Raw genomic sequence first — 16,433 nt, 5'->3', positions numbered from 1 at the left:
GTCCTTTTTAGAAAATATATTCTGAAGTATAAGGGTATACATAATACACATACACACACATACACACACACACACACACGGAGAAAGAGAAGATGATAAAGCAAGTGGGTCAAAATATAAACAATCTAAATCTGGGTGAAGGATCTGTGAGTTCTCTAGTTTAAATTTTCTGTAAATTCAAATTTATAACAAAACTTTTAAACAGCAAAAAACATACCCTAGGCTATTACTGTCCCTGTGTTTCCAGAAATTTCTCAAGAGACTAGTTTCTTAAGAGATCATTCCACTTTCCCCCTTTGATATTCCAAAGTTTAAGAAAACTCAACTGTCTTGGATGAATTTAATTGCTGTCCTAAAATATGTGGTGACCCTAACTGTCATCAATTGTTGCCAACAATTGCTATATGGAATATGTTTGACCAAACCCAATAACTCGTTGAAAGTAATCCTCTCAGTGTTTTGTAGACTGCTTTGCAGTAATTTAATGTGTTATGAAAGCTTAGTCAGAACAGAGGAGAGCTTTGTCCAGCTTCCACAGCTTTTATGACTTTCATTTAATACATTTGTGAAACCAGCCCAACGGTGTGAAGGCATTATCCATAGGCATTGCCATTTTGTAGGCTCTTTACCAAAACTGGATTCACATGCAAATTTGTTACTGAAAAACCAATCTCAAAGGGCCAATTTGTATCCAGCTTCCCACTCTGGAAAGCTTGGTTCTTCCCACTTACCGTGCCCTCGTCAGGGTCATAGAGCCTCTGTATCAGCTGGACCGTTGTACTCTTCCCACAGCCACTGCTTCCAACCAGGGCCACCGTCTGCCCACTCTGCACCTTCAGGTTGAGGCCCTTCAAGATCTGTAAGGGAAATGAGAAAAAAGAACACACTTCACAACAAAGCCCTAAAATGGGAATAGTTCAATTCAGTTTGAAAGTTGAAAAAAAAAAATCAAATAAGGGAATATAACCCCCAAAGGAAAAGGCACATAAGTATCAAAATAATAGAGACTTTATTCTTTAAAATGATTCAACAATCAACCTCAGTTAGGAATTCCTATAAATATTACTTGCAGTACCTTGACGTTAGCTCGAGAAGGGTAAGAAAAGTGAACATCATTGAACTCCAAATTCCCTTTGAGGCTGTCTGGTTTGTGTCCTCTCTCTGAAAAACCGTCAATTTTAGGATTCTAAATAAAACAAAATTTAATGACTATTCCATCATAGTACAAACAAGTTGCATTTTTAAGGAATATGATTCAGCAAATTCCAAAAATAGGACCTGAAATGTCACAATCCCCTATATATCAGAAAAACCCAAGATGAAGATTGTGTGTATATCTATGTGTGCTCTTTAAAGAAATACTCCTTTTCAGAAAATAGTCTTTTCCTGAAGAGTACATAAGAGATATTCATCTCATTTCATATAATATTTCCCTTTAAGCTTTTGGCATATCCTCATAAATTTTCTAAATGGTCAGATATGCATATTTATACAAGTGCAATAACAAAAATATAATAATTGATATATATTATAGCCAAGTATTTCAGCATTTAGTGAAAATTAGCTCATTCCTAAATAATAAATGTAATAGATTGAACTGAGAAGATTGAATGATTGATTATAGCAGTTATGATTGATTATAGCAGTTATTTAGAAATAATGCCAACTTTTAATACAATCAGAAACTGAGAAATTTTCTCATGACTTGGATCAATGAAAAAGGAAATGTTGCTTAGATTAAATGATCAAATTTCAGTTATCTACTTTGCAATATTTGAATGCAGTGACATACTTTTTTATGTCAAACTTTTTCTTTTTCACTGTAGTCAGTTTTAACTTATTTAATGTAGCTTATTTAAAATCATACCAAACATGCGGTGATAATTTTTTGGAGAGGGCCAACCCACAGCAAAATATACTGTCAGTTTTGGCCCGACCAATAATTTATCTATCCCCCATCCTATATAGAAATTGTAAGATTCTCAGTCTGGCTACAACATGAAAGTGAAAATCAAGATTAAAAACTATGAAGAGAAACATCTTTGCTCTGCACTAGTGCAGATGTACTTCTCCAAAATGAGATCAGTATTATTATATTATCTAAAGATACATTTTAAAATATTAATAAGAGGTATTTTCTTTCATTTATTACTAACAGGTCATTCATTTCATATAATTAAATGTCACTTTAGTCAGTACAACTTATTCAATGTAATTGATTCAAAAATATGCAACCTAAAGCCAGATTTAATTATACAAGCTCAAAGACTTCTTTTGGCATTAAAATAATAAATGACTTACATTATCAATAATATCAAAGATCACATATGCTGCTCCTCTTGCATTGGCAAAAGCATCAATACATGGGGCAGCCTGACCAACACTGAAAGCTCCAATTAGGATTGAAAAAAAAACCTGAGCAAAATAACATGAGGAAAAGCTTAAGTCACATTCTGGCATTCATTATTATCTAAAATGTGATTTATATGTAACATACTACATAAAGGACTAAGTTTAGGTTTATCCTTTAATTTTTTTCGCAGAAGAGCAACATTTGCAAGGCTAATATAGCATTTTATTGCCTGAATGTTTCTATTTTCTCACACTACCTGTTGTTCTCCTGAATATATAGAGTTAAAAAGATTTTTCAAACCTATTTCATTGACTCATTCACAAATGCCACCAGAGAGAAACATTTTCAATCAGTATTATTATTCCAACCTATATGATTTTCTCTAACTATGTATGGAATTACATAGATGGTTCAATATAAAACATGACAGATTTTGGCCCCATGTAATGCTCCTAAAAAGCACCATGTCACATATATTTTTAGAAGATTTTTAACTTAAAAGCAGTTTCCACATCATAAAATGTAAAATCACTCCAGTGTGCACTGGTTAGCAATTCCTTTACACAGTTATTCTGTACTATAGCATACAAAACTTAACACATTTACCTTCACAGTATTTTTTCACTAGGAAAATGAATTGATATAAAGAAGCTCAGAATATAGCTTCAGGAATCCAGATTATTAGCATAACTTAACTGAGAAAGACGTTAGTGAAGATAAATTATTTTTTTCTCTCAGGGCATGGTAAAACTTCTACATATAATTTGGCTTTTCTCAAAACACAATAACACTTCATGTACCCATAACTCAAATATCAGTTAAATATCTATCCCCCTTCTGCAATACAGATAAAGACCAATAAGAAAGAAAAATAATGTTGACCATAATAGATGTTATAAGGTTAATGCAATAGAGTCCCTGCCCCTTATGCAGAGGGCTTTGCTTGGGCTCCCTCTGGGGATAGCACTCTCAGCCCTACAGGATAGGTGTCATTGTCCACATACTACAAATGAGGAAATTAAGGCCAGAGAGGACCAACTCATCACCAAAGGTGAATGGTAGAGTCAGGATTCAACCTCCCTTCTTCATAAAACATCAATAGTAAATGAAGAAGTGAAGAAAGGGTGTCAAGCTTCCAAACCGACTGCCAGAGAGAAGATAGAAGTGACAAAAACTAGACTCAGCATTAATGAGGGCTCACCAAGTCAAACACCCACAACCCTTCAATGAAGTCTGAATATACCACTGCATAAAGCATTCTGAAAATATTCACTTTCATAATGACCCCAAGTCATCATCAAAGGGCCAAATTATGCTCAGTATCCTCACTTTAGTAAGACAGGGAAGTAAAGATTTTAAAAGATTTCTATTTAAATAGTTACATATTGTTCGAGTCTCCGATATAGAAAGATGGTCACAAAATAATGGTAGTTCACAAATGTGGTTACAAAAAGGTATACATAGTATGATCCCAGTTTTGAAAGAGAATAATATGTATGTATGTATATATATAATGACCTGGAAGATATATGCCAAAAATTATCATCAAGAGAATATAAATTATTAGATTGTAAGTAATTTTAATTTTAAAAATTCTGTATCCTAATCCTTTGTAAAATTAGTATATATTATTTTAATAATCATAAAATGAAGCTATCTTCATTTTGATAAATAAGAAAAATAAACTAACATAACCTCTCTTCTTGTATTTCAGAGAGCTGATTGTTTTAAGTGCTACAAATGTAAATTCTCTTGTGTAATGACCTATTCTATAATAATGATGCTTACTTTCTTATATAATAAAACTCAGTGGCAGAGGGAGGATGGCTCCCATCCATATTTGTTTATTCGTAAATTCATCCCATTTTAATTTCCTTTTATACATTGTATATGTTTCACAAATGGTCTAACCACATGCTATTTTCTTATCCACACTCATAATTATGACTTGTATATTCTAGAAGTCAGCCCTGCCCACTGGACAGCGGAAAGATTCACCAAAAACAAAAACCTATAATCATGCTCATCTTTCACAAAGGAGGGATATCAAAGAGAAGAGAAGGTAGATGGAGAAATAAGATTTTCATATTCTTCATAAATGTTAGGAGAACTACTTACTGTCATTGCATTTCCAATAGTATATTCTTTTGATATGACTAGAGTAGATCCATACCAGAAGGCCAGTGCATATGACGCGTATATTAACAGGAAGGCAATACCCATGGAAATGTTTGCTGAAATAGCTTTTTTAATTCCAATCTCTTTGGCATTTTCTAAATGTTTCTGATACCTACCAGAAAAATGAGAGGGAAAACGTTATAATTAAGAATAACAATCCACAATCTGAGTCACACTCAGCTCCTATATAGTTGGAGGTTTAAGTAACAAAATCAGTCAAGGTAATGAACCCATGGTGAGACCCAGCTCTTTGGGAATTGAACTAATCCAGGATCAGCCAGGCCTAGAACAGATCCAAGCCTTCTCTTTACTGGCCTGGCTCCATTTCCCTTCATCCCTTGCAGGCCAACCAACATTCCTGTGGCTATTCCAGAATTGAGGGCTCATCCTGGGATATGTAAGAGCTTCTCCATCACCTTCACGGCAACATCACAAGTCAGCATTAAGAGGGAATGAGAGAAACCAAGTCAAACCAGAATTGACTGTAAACACTACCAGAACTCATAAACAGTTAGATTCTTAATTCTGGTCAATGTCTTCTCTCTGGAGAAAAGAAAATCCTCCCTCTATTGCCCACTGGGTGAGGGATGAAAATTTTACATGTTGTTGTACATAAACATAGGCTTCTCTCTTTGACTCTTTTAAAAATCAGGGTGACCTTCATCTGTCAAGGTAGGTACAGGTTATAAGGTAGTCACTACTTATGCAATATGAGTTCTTATTCAATTTTCCAGACTTTAATTCATCATATGTAAAATGGATTTAATAATGCCTAATTTGCAAGATAATTGTGAGGTTGATAGATAATTATAGAAAGTGGTACAGTAGCTGGTTCATAGTTAGCAAGCCTGATCATTTCTCTTACTATTATATTAGTATCATTGTGTTCAATTTTTATCTCTTCCTGAGTTTTGCTCATTCTATTACTATCATATCTTTGAATCATAATTCAAATGCATTATTACTGGCTGCTGGCATTTGATATAAAGTTTAAAATATCTAGAATGATTCTGTTAAATTACAATATTTTTTTCATCAAGTTAAATCAAATCTACTTTTCCATGCTAGACCCAGAGGGTATGTAAAATTTAATTTGGGCTCCCTGAAATTTAAAGAAAAATCCAATGGATGATATGCAATGACACTTCACTTCAAGGGGAAAATATTACACAAATTAGGGTATTTCTCTTTGTGACAAAAACAAAAAAAAACAAAAAAACACACAAAAAAACCACAGCAACACCACTTTTAGTGTTGAACCAAATAAAACATGAGAATTCATTAGTTTTTTAAAAAACATACTCTGCCACCAGAAAGTTTGTCTTTTTTTATTGCATAAAGCACCCAGCTCTTCAGGGTGCTTTTCTCTGGTTGGGGGCTGCATTCATAGAGCACAGCCGCATCTCTGGGGGTAGCCAGCAGGCCATGGCCAGCACTGTGATTTCTCCTGCATGGCTGAGCCTCAAGGCGTGGCAGGAAGACTTGGGTCTGCCCAGTGTGACACACAGCTCCAGTGACAGCAGCGGACACACTGTAATTACCTTTGCTTAGGTGGCTCGCTTACCGGGACTAATGGAGTGGCACAGATTACACTGACATCCAGAGGTCCAACTGAGGGTTAGTGTGGGTCTGTGTGGACTACTGTGTACAGAAAACAGCAGTGAGAGAGAAAAAAGGAAGAGGTTAGAGGACCAGAAACATGTTGGCTTTGAAGAGGGATTAAGGAATAGAAAAGTAGAAAATGAAATGGGGGGAGTAAGGGAAACTTTGTTTTTAATGCTAGAGAATTTCCAGAGAATTTTTATATCCAAGAGTTTTGGGTATCAAGAGTCCCATAGAACAGCCGAAGAAAATGCTTTATATGGAATCATACTTCAACTATAGTAGGGGATAATGTTATTTAAATAAAACCCTAAGTAATTCTTTTCATTTAAGTAGAGCAGAATAGCCTCTTTCATAGGTGTATGCTTATACCCAAACTCATTGAGATATACACATTAAAGATGTATACACAGCTTTTCATATGTCAATCATACCTTGATAATTTTTTCAGAGAAGAGTTTGCAACATGCCCCCAGACACTGGTCAATTTTCCAGGCTTATTCTGGATTATTAAAGTTGAAAGCCAGAGGCCTGGTTGGGAAGCCCTACCTCATTGTCATGGAGGACCCACAAGGCCCTACAAAGAATTCTGGGCCATAACTGGGAAGTCAATCTTTTCTCAGGTTTTTCTCTTCTATATTCCAGTTCATAGTCATTAAGGGAGTAAAAATAAAAAATATTTTGATAAGTATTTTTAATATAATTATTTTCCTTTGTAATCCTACTTGTTTTTTTGGGGGGGAGTGGTTATTTATTTAGTTTTTGTTTTTTTTTTAAATTTTTATATATTTATTTATTTTTTTTGAGACAGAGGCTTACTCTATCATCCAGGCTGGAGTTCAGCTCACTGCACCATTGACATTCTGGGCTCAAGTGATTCTCCTGCCTCAGCCTCCTGAGTAGCTGGGACCACAGGAAAACACCACCACACCCGGCTAATTAAAAAAAAAACAGAGCCAGGGTCTTACTATGTTGCCCAGGCTGGTCTTGAACTCTTGGACTCCAGCTCTCCTCCTGCCTTGGCTCCCCAAAGGGCTAGCATATTTTGGTTTATGCATTTAAAAACAAGGGAGTCCACTGTATTATCACATAGCCAAAAGAGTCCATGGAGCATAAAAAGTTAAGAACCTTGCTTTAGAGTCTGACATTCAACTATAGCCATCAGTAAAGGGTGCTTATAATTTATGGGAGAAGGGTTAATATTAGGAAAGGGAAGGTAATAAACACAAACCACAAAAGAAGAAGCAACGAAATGTAAAAACACATTCTTTAAACCAGTGGCTAAAGAACCTTCCTGACCTTTCCAGCTCTTTGTTCTGGCCCCCGAAAGCTATCACAGTCCTGATGGCCCCCAGAGCCTCTTCTGCCACGGCGCCTGCTTTTGCATAAGCAGCTAGTTCTTTGTCACTAAATGCTGAGAGTATCTGGACAGAAAAGAAACAGTGATCACTTTTGTATAGGGAGAAAAGTTTAAAGGCACTCTGGTCAACTCTTTAACCTACTTTTTCTTCTCAAACCCTCTCCTTTACCAAATATTAAAGTCACATAGCAAATGCCAGTGTTCTAGATCCAATGACTGCGTCCACATCCCTCAAAGGCTATATCTGACCCACCCAGGTGATAGGCTCCTAAAGAGTACTCAGGAAAAAAGAAAATCCACACATAATTCTCTTAATAGCATTCTTGGGAACACTGTCAAGTTCCACATCTACTGTTTTTCTCTGTTAGTTATAAGGTAAAATAAAGCTTTACTGCTTTGAAAGGATTTACCATTCTTTCCTTTATTGTGTCACATTTTTTTCTGAGACAGAGTCCCACTCTGTTGCCCAAGCTGGAATGCAGTGGCACGGTCTTGGCTCACTGCAACCTCCGCCTCCCGTTTTCAAGCAATTCTCCTGCCTCAGCCTCCCGAGTAGCTGGGACTACAAGTGCACACCACCATGCCTGGCTAATTCTTTGTATTTTTAGTAGAGACGGGGTTTCACTGTGTTAGCCAGGATGGTCTCAATCTCCTGACCTCGTGATCCACCCACCTTGGCCTTGTGTCACAATTTTTAATCACTATAAAAACAATACTTCCAGACCTCCTCATGGGCATTCTGCTGAATAATAAGATAGCCAAACAAGACGTTTCAGGAGAAAAGCAAAGGAAAAATAAAAACAAAAGAGATACAAGTAGTTCACTATGTAAATCATCAACCCCAGGATGAGCAAAAATTGCCAGTAAAATTTCTCGACTCTGAAGTGTTGACTGAAGCAGAATACATTTTGTGTATTTTATTGCAAGGCAAAACTGGCAGAGTGCCACTTACCCATAACAGGTAATAATTAAAATAAATAGAACAAATCCAAACTCTATTTAAAATTTTTATGTTCATGCAATAATTTGAAGGTAATGTTATATTTTAAAGTTGCACTTCCTTAACTAAGGGTAACTGAAGTAAGAACTGTGAATTCTTTTATTATTATTATTATTATTATTTTGAGATGAAGTCTTACTCTGTCACCCAAGCTGGAGTGAAGTGGCATGATCGTGGCTCACTGCAACCTCCATCTCCTGGGTTCAGCGATTCTCCTGTCTCAGCCTCCCGAGTAGCTGGGATTACAGGCATGCACCACCATGCAAGGCTAGTTTTTCATATTTTTAGTAGAGACAGGGTTTTGCCATGTTGGCCAGGCTGGTCTTGAACTCCTGACCTCGAGTGATCTACCCACCTTGGCCTCCCAAAGTGCTGAGATATAGGAATGAGTCACCACACCCAGGCTGTGACATTTTGAATTATGTTAAAAATTAATTTCCTTACTAAAGCACCATATTAACACCATGTTACTGGATGTAGTTTCAACTGACATTTAATGCAGACCTGCACAGGTACAAGTATGAGACTTCTGCATATTAAAGATAACTGTGTGCAGGGGTTAACACACACAAAAATGGCCAGCTTTCAAACATACCTTTGCCCAAACGGCTGCAGAGAGTCCCAGAATAGGGCTGATGGCCATTATCACAAGGGTGAGCTTCCATCCTTTGATGAATCCCACTATGAATCCTGCAAAAAACGTGGCTACTGCTTGAAAGAACATTCCAACCTTGTCACCAATTCCTTCACTGATTTTGGAGATGTCACTAAAAAAGATCACACCTAAGTGGTTACAGGCAGGAGGTTTCAGTTAGAAAGATGAAGTAGACATCCAACAAACACATAGACAAGTAAAATTTGTTCACTGACTGCAAGTCTCTTTGAGAGTCTTAGCCTCTTGAATAACATCTTCCCCACCTAAACACCGCACAAAGGAAGAAATTCAGGATTAATCAATGCTTCTAATAAGTTAGTATCATTAAAGTTGATACTATTAAATGAGTCAATCCTATGAGAGAAGCATTAACATTTTGAGCATATAAATCTATCTGTTTAAAAGCAAGAATTAAGAAGAACATTGCAACAATAATAAGCAACAGTAATAGGGAAGGATTACTGCATTTCTTATTATAGGGAAGTAACAGGGAAAAGATCTTTGCTTCTACCCTTGTCCCTATTCTCATCCCAGTCTATTCTCAACACAGCAGACAGTGTGATCCTTTGAAAATGCAAGTCTGGTCATGTTACTCCTCAGCTCAGAAACTACCAACGGCTGCCATTTCACTGGGTGAAAGCTGAGGTCTTTGTGGTTTACAAGACCCTAAATGTCTTGCTCTTCCCTCTTTTTTTTTTTTTTTTTTTTTGACTTATTTGCTCAGGATGCCCTTGCCAGGACTCTCAGTCAGGAAAGTTTATCATCTATCTCCCCCTAATGGAATGTAAGCACCAAAAGAACAGAGATCTGTGCTTTGTTCACTGATACATTATGAACACATAGAATGGTACTTAGCACATTAAACACCCTCAAATATTTGTTGAATAAGTGAAGAGTCGACAATTGCTAAAGCAAGTCTCTTTGTAAATTAATTCAATCATCTATTCATTCATTCAACCATCTTTACTAAGAGTCTAGCACCTGTCAGGTCCTGCAGTAGAAAGTTCCATGAGAAATAAACAAGTATAAGATGTGAGCTCAGTCCTCAAATAAACCTGCTGTGCACCTTGGGGGAAAGCCAACATGCAATGGCCTAGGCTACAGATGCTGCCAGACATGGCTGCCAGATGATCAATTTCTAATACAGGTCAGATGCTCAGTCTAGTCACATTTTTCATTTAAAAACTTTCCTTTACAAATTTTCACATAGTAATTAATTTCTGTATGAAAGTGTGACATTAACAATGTACCTACTCTGTTAGCCGCGTATTGAGTTCAGTGGTGTCGTTGATGTCAAACCATCCTATTTCCTGTCGTAGAACAGCATGAAAAAACTTTTGCCTAATTTTCCTGATCTGTCGACCAGCTGCCAAAGTCCAAAATGAAACTTGTATATAGGCAGCAACAAGAACTCCAGCACCCAATCCTGAGTAGTAATATGCATATCTGGAAAAAAAAAAAAAGAAAGGCTCTATTAAATACCTTTGTTTTTCTTTCCTTTTCTTTTTTCTTTTCTTTTCTTTTCTTTTGAGACTGAGTCTCACTCTGTCACCTAGGCTGGAGTGCAGTGGCACTATCTCAGCTCACTGCAACCTCCGCCTCCTGGATCCAAGTGATTCTCCTGCCTCAGCCTCCCGAGTAGCTGGGATTACAGGCATGCACCACCATGCCCAGCTAATTTTTGTATTTTTAGTGGAGATGGGGTTTCACCATGTTGGCCAGGCTGGTCTCAAACTCCTGACCTCAGGTGATCTGCCCACCTTGGCCTCTCAAAGTGCTGGGATTACAGGCGTGAGCCACTGCCCCCACCCTACCATCCTTTATTCATCTCTTTCAGGAGAAATTTTCAGAACTGGAAATTAATCAATTTACTAAACTGATAACAAAAACTGTATACATTATAACAAACAGACATTACATTTTTTCTTTTCTTAAATTATATCTTATTGTACTGAAAAGTTCACTACTATTTACATATTGCATATATAGTAATAAGCAGATTGAACATGTGAAATCATCCTTTCCATACTGGTTTTTCCACATTCTTTATACAAAGGACCAAAAACTCTGTTCCTATTTGTCAGAATTTGAAATATTTTTTAAAAATGACATGGTAAAATGTCATGAATTCAAACTAATTTGGAATGAAGGTTTTACCAAATTAGTAGAAAGTTAGTATTTTAAAAAATAATAAGTACATATCAATACTTTCAAATTTTTATTATCTAAGTTTACAAACTGCTTCCAGATAGACACCTTTCAGGCCTTTCAGTGTACAGACAGCACTTGTTACAATCAGCAACACTGCTATGCAGACATACAAACATCATGCTTACAGGCTTTAGAGATTTCTACTGAGAAACTAGAAGGAGGAGAAAATGCCATAAATGGCATTATTGGATCAAATGACAAAATTGGAATATTGATGTTATATTAGATAAAAGTATTGAAATTTACTGAAGCTAATGGCTGTACCGTGATTATGTAAGAAAATATCCTTATTCTTAGGAGTCATACTGCAGTAAAAGGCCATGATGTGTGCATCTTAATTTAAATTAGGATTTGGGGGCAAAAAATGATAACAATAGGTGAATCTGGGTAAAGAGTACATGTTATTTGTATATTCTTATAATTCTATAATTTGAAATTATTTTCAAATGAAACTTTAAAAAAGTACACCATATATATGAGTTACCTAGTCATTTCTTCTTCCAGAATTTTGCCTGGATTTAGCAGCGACAATGAAAAGTTCACTAAATTAAAAAATAAAATAAAACATGTTAAAAGATCAAACTATTATAGTCATTGCCAGGTTTTAAAAAATCTGTTAATTTAAATGTATGAAAGCTAGAAGATGCTGTTGTTAAGGTTCTCTTTAAAAAACACTCTTTTCTTTGCACACTCAAGTGCATTATTTTCACTTTACTCAAGTAAAGAGCCCAAGGGTTTAGGTACTGGACATTAAGGGCCAAGAAAGGGAAGATAAGCCCTCCCAGGTCTTTCCCCCATCCTGGTAGTCTCAGCCTTTAGCAAAGCAGCCTTCTAAGGAGGCATAGAGGAGCCACTGAAGAGACGAGGAAGCCACAAGACACACAGAAGACAGAGAAGGGATTAAGAAATATTTAAAATAGAAAACACAGGATTTAAGAGGCACTTTTTTTTGGTGGCTCAAAGCACTTTATAGGTACTTCAATAAATTTTATTTTTATATCTGTGTGTTTTTTCTTTACACAACTCATATGACATAAGTAAGGGAAAGGCTAAGTTCATCCATCGCAAAGGAGGAAAAACTAGAAAGGGAAGATAACTTGGTTGCTCAAAGGCACGTCAGTGATCACTGGCAATAAATGAATATCCTGCATTCTACCTCTTGTTTACCAGCACTGCTGTATTCTAGTATTTTTGAAGCAGCGTTAATTGGAAAGAAATCTATTGTCTATTAATTTGAGCTAATTTGATAAAATGTCAATGTATCTTTCCTGATTTTCATGTTTTAATAATAGTTGATGTTTATTGAGCGTTTATTAAATACCAGGCACTGTTCTGAATATTTTAAGTGTGTAAATTCATTGAATTATCTTATGAGGTGAGACTATTTTACAAACCCCATTTTATAAAAGAGGAAATGGAGGCACAGATAAATAAAGTAACCTACTTAATGTCATACAGCTAGTAAGTGGCAGAGCTGAAAGTCAGCCCAGGCAATTTGGCCTATGCTCGTAACACTATACTGTACTGATTTATTCATGTGATAATGACTTATTTTTACTTTTTAGAAAACACAAATGAAAAAATAAGAAACAGCTGACATCTACTGCATTCACAAAATAATAGGATAAAATATCACCACAGCATTGTTGAGAAAATACATCAGGGTACATATTTCTCATTTTCCATGGTCCTAGGAGAGAAATTGGTCTCTTTATTCCTTTGCCATGTGTAAATAGCCCAGGGGTCATGTTTTCATGGTGCTGTGTATCCTCCTTATCTTTTTCCAAAGAAAGATAAGGTTGAAATTTATTTAAAACTCAAACTACTGTCAGGATAAATTACCAGGCATCTGGCCCCAACTGCAGCATAACTTTTAAAACCCCCAGGATTATAAATTCTACTGATGTTCACAGTGAAATTTCTGATTATGAATCTAGCTCTTTATAAGCTATCAGAACCTTGAAGATTCATGCCCTATTTTACTTTTCATCTTATCAGTTCATTTCTGTGTGTTCATTTCCATCCTGAAGTTTTAAATAGAGCAAATTATAATAGTGTTTGGAACTAGAGGCAGACAAGTTATTCTAAAGCTGTGGCATTTGTAAAACTCATTGTGGTTTTTCATTTCCCTGAACTGAAAAATTGAGTGAAATCTGAAATAAGTTTTTCCTCTCTTTCAACACCTACCTCAAACTTTTAAATTCTCTCAATAAAGATACTGATATGGTTTGGATGTTTGTTCCCACCGAATCTCACATTTCATCCTCAGTGTTGGAGGTGGGGCCTGATGGGACGTGTTTCGGTCAACGGGACAGATCCCACATGAATGGCTTGGTGCCCTCCCTGAGATAATGAGCGAGTTCTCACTCAGTTCATGTGACAGCTAGTCGTTAAAAAGAGCCTGGCCTCTCCCTCCTGCTCCCTCTCTCTCCATATGACACATCTGCTCCCCATTCACCTTCCCTCATTGAGTAAAAGCTTCCTGAGGCTTCGCCAGAAGCTCCAAACAGATGTGGGTACCATACTTTCACAGCCTGCCAAACCATGAGCCAAAAAACCACATTTTCTTTATAAATTACCTAGTCTCAGATATTCCTTCATAGCAACACAGAATGGACTAACACACATATCAACTCAAATTGACTCTCCCTCCTAGGAAAGAATCTATGAGCATTCCAGATTGGACCCCCTCCTTTCTCAGAGTCCTAAGAATGGAAATCTAGTGCTGGGTTAGTAACCTGAGGAGCCCCAGAATCCCCGGGGGAAACTCAGACTTTTTGTTGCCTGGGACAAAGGTGAACTAAATGTATGTTGGTGTGTCGCCTGGAGAGTCACGGCATGCTAGATCTGAAAAGAGCCTAGTCCTGGTCTTGTCAGATGCTACCTATTCTGCTTCAGTCTCATAAACGATATCTACATGGTCATTTGGCTTGGTGGTTCTTAATGCTGTCTGTGCATTAGAATTACATGGGGAGCTTAAGAATTACAGATGCCCAGCTCCACTCAAGCCCAATGCAGCCAGAATCTCTGGTTGAGTCCAAAGCATCACATTTTTTAAAAGTGCCTCCTGCCAGGCCCAGTGGCTCACACCTGTAATTACAGCAGTTTGGGAGGCTGAGGTGGGAGGATCACTTGAGGCCAGGAGTTTGAGACCAGCCTGGGCAACGTGGTGAAACCCACCTCTACAAAAAGTTGGCCGGGCATGGTGGCAGGTGCCTGCAGTCCCAGCTACTCAGGTGGCTGAGGCAGGAGGATTACTTGAGCCCAGGAGTTCAAGGCTGGAGTGAGTTATGATAACTTCACTGCACTCTAGCCTGGGCAACAGAGCAAGACCCTGTCTCAAAAAAGAAAAAGTGTCCTGGTTGATTCTAATATGCCAGGATGTAAAACTTACACCCCAGTCCACCTGAATGCCTCCCATGGTAAGGAACTGGGGAAGTCCTGAAGCTACCTATTCATTTTAGAGAATACCTATATAACCTGTACATGTTATAAATGAAGAAACAGAGTAGGTTGTTTCATTTCCAAGTTCTTATAATTAGTTTCTCCCAATATTTATTGATCATTTACTATGTTCCAGACACTTTACACAAATCATCTCACTTAATTCTATCAGTAAATTTATGCTTACCTTTCAAAGGTGAGAACAGTAAGGATTATAGAGGTTAAGAGACTTGCCCATGGTCACACAGCTCATGGGTGAAGGGTCTGAATAAGCAGTGTATACATTAAGGATTAGATAGGGAAACATAGTCTTCATTTTCACTTTTGAGTCTCAAAGTAAGTCAGTGTCCACCTTTCCTGAATCTGCCCAAGACTTCCTTTTCTTCGAAGGGGAAGAAGGAGAGGTTTCCATCACCTCAAGCATCTCTCCTTTCTTTGTGTTACAAACAATCCAATTACATGCTTTTAGTTATTTTTAAATGTTGCCTAGGACTTCTTTTACCACATAGAATTATTCATCTCAAAATAAAGAGCTGGTGTTTGTTCAGGCACCCTAGGCACGATGGACAATTAGTGAAGGTGCCTTGGGGCTCAAAATGGCATTTTTTCCCTCAACCAAGAGGCAATGCAAGGACAATCAGGATGCAGCTATTTCCCCCACAGAATTTTCTAGATTATTACAGTCACAGAGACAGCATAAAAGATATCAAGTCCTTGACACTCTGCAGAAAAACTGTTTTCTCCAACTCTGTCCTTAATGTTTTGGATACAGAATGTTGTGTGCATAGTTTCTGCACAACTGACTCATTGTGAGGGAACAACCCTGTCATGGAGTAGCTTTATTCTGTTGACAAGGACGGGCTTTGCTCACAATAAGTCATTGTCAGACCCTCTTGTAACATAAACCTTTTTTTCTTCTAACATGCCCTTCTCATTTGACTCCTATTAAGTCTGGTTGTCCAAGCATCCAACAATTCTAAAGAATAGACTAAGTAAACATCTCTATGAGATAAGCTGGAACCTCAGCTAAGTACTCACTCTATCTGTTCCCAATCCCCATGATTTTTGCTAAACTCTACAACTCTCAACACATCAATAAGCAGTCTGGATTTAGAGTAAGTATCCTTTAAAGATTTCATTGTCTTCAAAGAGGTATGAGAATATTATTTTTACAAACGACCAAAGAGTGGATGTTGGAAATTCATAACATTTGAGGAACTTTCCAATCTAAATCCATCCAGTAAGCCTAACGAGAAACATGGCTACAGGGTACCAAGTGTCATAACAGGAGTGTTTATAATTCAGAGGCTACCAAAACAAAGTTGGCAACTCTCATGAGTTTATCTCTGCGTCAACCACAGGTCTGTAAGTGACTTGCTTGTGCCATTCCCCAGAGAGACCTTGAATTTGGCACCTCTCTGCCATGTCCAGCTACAAAGCCATTCAGTTTCATAATTAGGCACAAGTTAAAAAAGAAAAAAAAAAAAACAAGAAAAGTTCTCCAAGTAAGAAAGTTGGGAATTATTCTGGTATTAGTAAAAACAAAAACAGAACTAATAAAGTTGGTCCAAAAGAGAAATGATCTGTGATAAGTGAATTGCATTGCTTTAATCTGACTTTAAAAATTTTA

The 16,433-nt window shown here is 37.0% G+C and overlaps 1 protein-coding gene across 9 annotated transcripts in view; it reads right to left on the bottom strand.

The window, feature by feature from the left end:
- ABCB4 (ATP binding cassette subfamily B member 4) overlaps window positions 1-16,433 on the bottom strand; it is a 69,642-nt gene that overhangs the window by 42,830 nt on the left and 10,379 nt on the right. For 4 of the 9 annotated variants that reach the window (XM_015134156.3, XM_015134158.3, XM_015134157.3 and 1 more), the window contains 8 exons: window positions 11,844-11,901; window positions 10,403-10,594; window positions 9,089-9,260; window positions 7,433-7,557; window positions 4,472-4,643; window positions 2,302-2,415; window positions 1,076-1,186; window positions 732-857 (listed from right to left, as the gene is read on the bottom strand). In XM_015134156.3, coding sequence (XP_014989642.3) covers window positions 732-857; window positions 1,076-1,186; window positions 2,302-2,415; window positions 4,472-4,643; window positions 7,433-7,557; window positions 9,089-9,260; window positions 10,403-10,594; window positions 11,844-11,901 — 1,070 coding nt within the window. Of the gene's footprint in view, window positions 1-731; window positions 858-1,075; window positions 1,187-2,301; window positions 2,416-4,471; window positions 4,644-6,095; window positions 6,175-7,432; window positions 7,558-9,088; window positions 9,261-10,402; window positions 10,595-11,843; window positions 11,902-16,433 lie in introns of those variants that run through there. The other 5 variants (XM_077997099.1, XM_015134159.3, XM_077997100.1 and 2 more) reach the window with 4 other exon arrangements.

Source organism: Macaca mulatta, chromosome 3, assembly GCF_049350105.2.
Source record: "Macaca mulatta isolate MMU2019108-1 chromosome 3, T2T-MMU8v2.0, whole genome shotgun sequence".
Classification (NCBI taxonomy): domain Eukaryota; kingdom Metazoa; phylum Chordata; class Mammalia; order Primates; family Cercopithecidae; genus Macaca; species Macaca mulatta.
The sequence above is the reverse complement of the archived record's forward strand: the minus strand, read 5'-3'. Positions and strand labels throughout refer to the sequence as shown.